The sequence below is a fragment of the Rosa chinensis genome, chromosome 6, assembly GCF_002994745.2.
Source record: "Rosa chinensis cultivar Old Blush chromosome 6, RchiOBHm-V2, whole genome shotgun sequence".
Taxonomy (NCBI): domain Eukaryota; kingdom Viridiplantae; phylum Streptophyta; class Magnoliopsida; order Rosales; family Rosaceae; genus Rosa; species Rosa chinensis.
In genome coordinates this window covers 37,461,332-37,469,776 of record NC_037093.1, presented here as the reverse complement: position 1 = coordinate 37,469,776, position 8,445 = coordinate 37,461,332, and the positions used below count along the sequence as shown (strand labels likewise).

Sequence of the window (8,445 nt, the reverse complement as noted above, 5' to 3'; positions counted from 1 at the left end):
TCCTAAAATACCCTCAAAGTCAGATTTTTTTTTTTTTTCTTTTTGGGTCTTCTCTCTCTCTGACCCTTCTTTTTCCCTTCTTTCTCCGTTGGGTGGTGCTTCCATTATCATCAATCTCAATCTCTTTATTCATTTCTGAAGCTTTCGTCTTCTTCTTGTTGAAAATTGAAATGGGTTCAACCACTAGTTGACTAGGTTCGCGCCCATCTCGGCCTCGGCCCCGACCCAACCACACCGCCAATCGTTCCCTACTCTCGTCTGCGGAGGCTCTTCCTCACGTATCGCTCACGAGGTGCCCCTTTCCTTTCTTCTTCAATCTTCATCACCCATTATTTCGTTTGTGCTAATTTGAATTAAAGATTCAATCTTTATTGGGTTTGGATGGTTTGGATTATTTGGGATTTGGTCGTTTGGTGCAAAGGTTGGTGCTTTCTAGTGGAATGGAGAAACCCAAATGATTGATTTGGGGTTTATTTTCATGAATTTGATAAGCTGGTGGTGAAAGATTGGTGCTTTGTGATTGGTGATTTTGTAGTTTCCTTCGTCAATTTGACTTCTTGTTTATCATGTATCAGTGAATATTGGTGGCTAATGAAAAATTGCTCAATTTGGGTCATGTTGTTGATTGGCAGTTTTAATTAATCAGGTCAATTATCAAATCCGAGGATCGAATTATGTATTCTTTGGTCTTTACAAGAAGGTTTAGGAAGTCTTGACACAAGTAACCAAGGGAAGTGCTTGTCCAGAAGTAAGGAGCTCATTTCTCGGTAAGTGCTGGTTGTAATCATGATGAATCTAGTAGGGATAATAGTACAGCAGCTAGTACTTCGTTTAAAGAACAACAATCTTCGCACCCAGTCTCTGTGAATAGTTCAGCTAACATGGATGCAATCAATGGCTCTGCAGACAAGAATGTATCTCAGGCGTGTCCTGTGGTTATGCGTCCAAGTAGTTCTTCTCCACAAGGGATTGGGAATTCCCGTTCTGACTTTTTTCCCGTTTGTTGTGGTTTGAGAAAGAGAGAGAGAGGGACCCAAAAAGGAAAAAAGAAAAATCTGACTTTGAGGGTATTTTAGGAAGTACAAAAATATGTGAGTTGAAATATTATTAAAAAAATGAAAGGGTGTGTGGTTTGCAAATTTGGGTGTGCAAATTTCACCCCCCCTATATTTTTTACAAAGGACTCCTTGGGCAGTCCGCAGTTCATATCTTTGCACCAATTTGTCATTTAAATTATTAAAAATTAATCTAAAAAATGAAATTGAAAAAAAAAAAACTCTGAATCCCACAACCTAGCTAGCCTACCGACCGCCATCTAATACCGACGCATTATTCAATCAATATCATCACCAATTATGATGCATAACAGAAATCAATTGAGAATAAGTATTCATGGCACGTTTACTTACTTGGAATGGAAAATAATCATGAATTGGAGACAAGTGGAATGAGAGAAGAAAGGAATCGGTATTGATTCAGGAGGAATGATTCCTAAACCCATCTCCCCCCTTCGTAATCGAATTCCTGAGTATTCAGGAATCGATTCCTGATAAATAGGTGGGACCTACACCAATTCCGATTCCTTCATGTGTTAGTAAACACATGAATTCTTTTACCTGGAATCATTCCGATTCCTTTATGTGTTGGTAAACACAGGGGTGTTTTTACTCCGTAATCATTCCATTCCATTCCAAGTACGTAAACGTGTCCTCAATGTATACAGTGAAAATTATTGGAGTAATGATCAAAATTAATTTGATGGTTTAAAGCTTATTTTCACATCTGTAATTTGCGAAGTTAATCAATGTTGGTCCAAATATTTTTTTTGACAAATACAATTATATATACAGTGAAATTTATTAACACAAACTGCCACATAATTTATATCCGATAAGCATCATTCGAATGTTCGGCAAATTGTTATGGGATTATATCATGTTTCATGGTTGTTATAATGACAAAAGTAGACATTGACAAATAGACATGGAGATGGTGGCTAGTGACTTTATTTAGGTACTGAATCAAACAAGGCCTTTTAATTCAGTGGTAGAGTAACGCTATGGCAAGTTGTAAGTCATCGGTTCAAATCCGATAAGGGGCTTCTCTGACGGTAGTATTTCTACAACCTATCTAAAATGCCAACAATCATATATAAAGCATGAAAACTAAGCTAGGAAATCCATAATTAAGCATGAAATATTAGGCTTGAAAAACCTTTGATAATTTTTTGTTAATTAGTTACACAAGCTCTGATCTTTTTTCACTATTTATCTCAAATTTTATTTTTGAACAATCTCCAATTTCTTTTTAATTTGGTGAATAAATAATTATGGGAGCAATTGAACTCATCTTTAATACTCGGGAACATTTTCTTTTATGAAAATATTAATTTAGCTAGATATTTGAAAGAGGTTTGCTTAGCAAATTTTACTTTTCAAAAAGCAAATGGGTGAGTCTATTTAGACCTCCAAATTTTCTTTTCAAATCTCTTTTAGTTTTTGAATTTTTCAAAATCCAATTTTACCATTTAAAAAAAAAAAAAAAAACTCATAACAACACTTCTGTCTATATGCAATGGAGGCCAGAGATCGATGAGGCGATGACCAGATCATCGATGGCTTCTTTTTGCTCATTAATGGACAGAGAATTAAAGAGGTAGGTGGTGTTGTTGACTAGTTGTGTGAGAAAAATTGAAAACCCCAACTATAGATCACGTATTTTATCCATTAATTAGCTGAAGTATTGTTTATATAACCATTGAAAGAACATTGAATCACTGAAATATGGGAAACCAGAACATTAAGACTTCTTCGTGCTTGTTGGCGGGGATCAATATCAGAAACTCATAATCCACCATTCCATTCATCGGTATAGAAATTACAACACAAGATTGGAGCTTTAGAGAGAGATGAGATTGAATAGGAATGTGTATGATTTTATTATGATAAGAGGGTACTAGAAACATATATATAACTACCAAATGGGCATATCAATCGTCAGTGCAAAGAGGAGGAATAAGGTGGTGAAATTATATGGCGGAGATATGAGAGATGGGAAGAAGGATTGCTCTGTAGAGTGGATATTCGTTGAGAGAGAGAGAAAGCACAGAGGGAGGTTTTTTTTTTTTTTTTTTTTTTGATGACTTAGACAGAGGGAGGTTGATTATCAGATTATTAATCTAATTTGTTTTGAAAGAGAATGAGATAACGATGCTGTAATGAAATTTGATGTTCTGAGATTGCTCTATCAAACTGATACATGGTAAGGTGTAGATAGAAAATTAAGGGACAAAACTGGAAGTTTAAGAGTAAAATATTTGTGAGGAGGTCCAACTACAAAATTTAGAGGTCTAACTAGAACCATCCAAAGCAAATAGGAAGTATGAAGAGAATGATAGGTCACAATTATAGGAAGTATAAAGAGAATGATAGGTCAAATGAGCATATATCATCTACTAGAAAAAATCCCTCCCACCACGATAGATATATAAACATTAGAAAAGCCAATTCGAATAACTTTTCTAATTCTCTATACACAATGGATGGAATTTGCACTACGAAATCCAAAGCAACATTCTCTTCTTTTTTTTTTTTTGCACTGAAATTGAACAATCTTGCAGCTGTTTTATAAGTAATCACTCCATGAACAGTTGGTTGAGTCACCCGGAAATCCTTCATATGAATTTGTAAATGCATACAACTTTAAGACCAACCAACTTAAGTGTGCGTGTTGGTATCTTGTCTTTACTAGTACGTATGGCCATGTAAATAAATGATAAGAAGAAAATCCCACTAAGCAAATTCAGATCACTGAGTAATAATAAAAAACTACTGAATCGATTAAATTAAGAGCATAGAATGAAGATGAGACTAACAAGAGCGCAAATAAATTAATTAAACCAATTCCATAAATCCTAAAGAAGAAAAACTGGGAAATATGACCCTCTGAAGAGTTAGTTTGATTCACTAGCAACTAAGGTGACAATATAAGCATGGTGCGACCTCACTTAATTAGGGTTTTGTCGACACAAAGGACACAAGGGGTTGATTGCCAGCCAAGGGACAATGCAATGTTGATGATAACGGTGTGCGCAGGGCATATGAGTAATCAAGGGTTGATCGACGTCTTCTTCGTCAGCAAAATTCTCCAAACAAATTGCACACGACGGGGTCTGAGAGTCCAAGCTACGCCGCTTAGATATAACTCTGATGGTAACAACAATAGGGTACTCGGGGGAGACGGCCTCGTCAGCCACCTGGTATAATTTTGCAATGATAGGTTGATGCTCATCTCTGGGGACACCCAAAAGTCTTAACTGACAGGAGAAATACAGCGTATTCACCATTCTTTCCGAGAACAGCTTGACATCGGAGAGATTGATCAAATAATTTCTTTCACCTATTTCTTCAATAGTCACTGTTGGATCATTATCACTATCATGGCGGTGGATTTCGACCATGCTAGAGATCTTTATCTGTAGGATCACTTTCTCGCCATTTGGGTGGTGTTCGCTTGATTGCACAACATTGCTATCATAATAACGTGAATACTCTATAGACATGTTTGAAACAACTGATACTGACACCGATCCAGTCACCTCATTATATGTAGGGTTTTCTTTTCTCTGTTCCCTTTTGAGTAAATGCCGCATATAAATGCCACATCTAATGATATCAAAATATTAATGGAAACTTCCAAATACAGAATCCTATAGATTAATGAGAAATATTCATTTCCTTCCTTGATATTTAATTATGCACAACCCGGCCGTTTCGTTTCCATTATGTTAACATTTCCATTCATGTCAACTATTATTTTGTTTGCAAGAACACTATGGATTACATCAATACTTAATTTATTGCTTGATTGCTTTACATTATGAAAAACAAACTTGGATCACTTGGATTAGTGCCAATAATTTTATCAGTTCATTTGTTGATTATTTCTTAATTTGTTGCTTTAAGAAATAAATTTATTGAATATTGGACCTGAAAGGCAGAAACCTTGTAGTGACCAATAATTGCAACTAGAGAAAGACTTGTAAGCATTTGGCCAAATTGCTCTAGCTCCTGCAAGTGCGACCACCAGTTAGTTTGCAACGGGGTTGAACAAGCAAATATTTTTACCTAGTCAAATTAAGATTAATCTATGGGCTTTTCGATGTCTTCTTGAGTCGCGACTATGAAAAACCTCATCCCACTATGCACATCACAACGAATTTTTACTTTCTTTGCAAGAAACACAACTACTCCTCTGAATCTCTTCGGTGTGAATCTCTCCCATGTTCAGAAGCAAAAGGATAGATTTGGAAAAGCCTTTGACGAGAAAAAGGTTTCACGACGACTTCACAAAGGTTGAAGCTTGGAGAGATGCTTTAACCAAAGTATGCAATTTCGCTCGATGGACCTCCAATGACAGGTAAAGGCTGTACATTAATCATAAAATTAATCATTACATTGTTGTCATTTTCCGGAGTATTGATCAATGGAACTACATATATATTAGGCCCTTCAACTGATGGGGACACAGCAATCAGCTGTCTAAGCCTGTGGTGTCCCCTTCACCTGTGGTTTGGACTTTGGAACAGATTTGTTGGAACTAGCTTAGAACAGGTTTATGCTAACCATTCCATCTTTTCCTGCTAATTAATAATATCCTGCTTCTTCTCTCTCGCAGGCATGAAGATGGTGAATCGATCCAATACAGTAGTCCATTCTTCATACTTACAAAATTAAACTCTGTGAGAGAATTGATACTCCAAATTTCAACACATGTTCACACCGCCGTAGATTGTATTAGAAATTTAAAAAAAAAAAAAATCACAACAATGACTCTTTTCAGATATTAATACCTTATTACAAACGCTGCATAGGAAACAATCGCATAAAAACAACAAAGCATATTATGACATTGACTAATGACACTAAATGCAGTCCAACAAATACCTAAACACTGCATAGTCTTTATAAAATTCATCAATTAACGAACCTCTTTTTCAAGAAAAACTTCAAGGTTTTCATAAGTTTTGCGAAATTCTTTATATGAGAATTGGTAGACCAGAGGCCACGCATCAAGGAATTGGAATGAATATCCCTGCAAACTCAGAAAACATCATATTATTTCTGAGATAATGGTATGATCTTCTTACAACTAAAAATAGACAACTCGCCTCAGAATAAAAGGCTCCAGCTATGGATTTAATGTCATTGTCCACTTGCTCATCCGCATTTCCGTAAACATCCTATCAAAATAGAAATCAGAACGGTGGTACAATATCATGAGAAAGTGCTTTCAAAAGTACTAGCTTGAGCATGCATGCATCCATTCAACAAATGTATAATATATAAGGGCAGTTAACCCCCAAACATGACTTTCCATCTAAAGAAGGCTCACATCCAACTATTCATTAATCACTGGTTACTACGTGGCTATGAACTTAAATGAAATAGGATTTAAAATGATTTCACTCACTTGCACCGCCAAACCAACAAGGTGTTCTTCATTCAAGCCTGGAAACCCAAAGAAGGAACTCTAGTAATAGTCCAAACTGCAATGCACAGATTTTACTTGAGAGAGATAAATAATGGACAAAGTATAAGAGTGATTCTTCAGAGAGTGATAAGACTTACCCTTGAATTCCTTCTAAGAACTTGGACTCCTGAAAACTCTAATAGTCTGGCAATGGAATCAGCTAGGACAGCTGATCTAAAGTGGCCCAGATGCAGGTCTTTGGCTATCTCAAGAGACAGAAAATCCACCACGACCTTTCTGATGGGAGGAGGCTGAGGTGCCCATATTTGAATCCCATCCTCACTGTGAATCATATTCAGAAGCGTTTTGGTCATCAATCCTTGAAGTACGCATTTGATTCATGTGATTCCAGGTAGTTCAAAACTTCGAAATTAGGTCGGTGGTTTTCGACGTCCTTTAGTACACGTCCAGGATTCAAAAACACATACTCATTGTATTGGCCCCTCTTACAAGCTTCCCTAAAATTGATGCGCTCTCTATCAATGGGGCGCTCTCAGCCAACAAACTACGGGGTCGGTTAGATGAAAGGCGGCGCTAAGGGTTCTGGTTTTCGGTAATCCCGCTGCGAGCTAGACTCTTGGCCGGTCTTTTTGTCACGGTGTTGGTGCTGATGCTTTGTGTCAAGGCCGGTCCTTTTATCACGGTGCTGGTGCTGATGCTGATGCTTTGTGTCATCACCGGTCTTTTTGTCACAGTGCTGATGCTGAGGCTTTGTGTCATGGTCGTCGTCATCCGAATCCGAACTCGAACTTAGATGGGTATGATAATCTCGGTCATTCGAATGATGGCCAGACTTCTTCTGCTTCTCAAGAAGAAGGGGATGATCATTATACACCTCCGGGAAGTCACCAGGCAGATAGGGACTGACCAGATAGGGATGCGGAAAGTGCATACCGCTGGGACCGGGATAGAGAAACGCCACATCAAGCACTCTAACCCCCACACGAAATTCAGGATGGTGGATGTAGCCGGGATAGTTATAGACAATGTCAAACAAAGGGGACGACTGCCTAGAAGAAATCTGGTACAGTCGAGGGGACACCATGGCCGACCATAGTAAGAACGAGATCCATAATATCCGGGATGAGGGAAGGGGCGCCGAACCTGATATGGCCAGCAATAAGGACAATTGGGATGACCGAATGGGTACGCAGGAAGCTCATGATCGTAGTAGAATGGGAAACCCATTGAGGACGACCAACTTCACTCTCTAGGTTTCACTTCCTCAGTTTTGAGCCTTTACAAAGAGAGAGGTATACCCGGACATTTTTTTTTTTAAAAAAAGGCCCGTTTGGAATTGCTTTGCTTTTAAAAAAATGATTTTTTGTTCAAAATTTTAGATTTTATTGTGTTTGGTAAATAAATAAAAAACAGCTTTAATTGAAAGTTATAGGTCACTGACAGCAGATTTTAGAAGCAGCCCAGAGATTGCTTTTAGAAGCTGCTGTGGATCAAAACACGCTCTGCAGTTGTTTTATGTACTGATAGCACTTTTAAAAATATTATTTCGTCATCCGAATCCGAACTCGAACTTAGATGGGTATGATAATCTCGGTCATTCGAATGATGGCCAGACTTCTTCTGCTTCTCAAGAAGAAGGGATGATCATTATACACCTCCGGGAAGTCACCAGGCAGATAGGGACTGACCAGATAGGGATGCGGAAAGTGCATACCGCTGGGACCGGGATAGAGAAACGCCACATCAAGCACTCTAACCCCCACACGAAATTCAGGATGGTGGATGTAGCCGGGATAGTTATAGACAATGTCAAACAAAGGGGACGACTGCCTAGAAGAAATCTGGTACAGTCGAGGGGACACCATGGCCGACCATAGTAAGAACGAGATCCATAATATCCGGGATGAGGGAAGGGGCGCCGAACCTGATATGGCCAGCAATAAGGACAATTGG

General features: G+C 38.1%; 1 protein-coding gene across 1 annotated transcript; it reads right to left on the bottom strand.

The window, feature by feature from the left end:
* Positions 1–4,006: 4,006 nt before the first annotated feature.
* On the bottom strand, positions 4,007–4,561 carry LOC112171274 (RING-H2 finger protein ATL66). Its single transcript, XM_024308481.1, has one exon. The coding sequence runs from the start codon at positions 4,559–4,561 to the stop codon at positions 4,007–4,009; it is 555 nt and encodes a 184-aa protein (XP_024164249.1).
* Between the last annotated feature and the right edge of the window lie 3,884 nt (positions 4,562–8,445).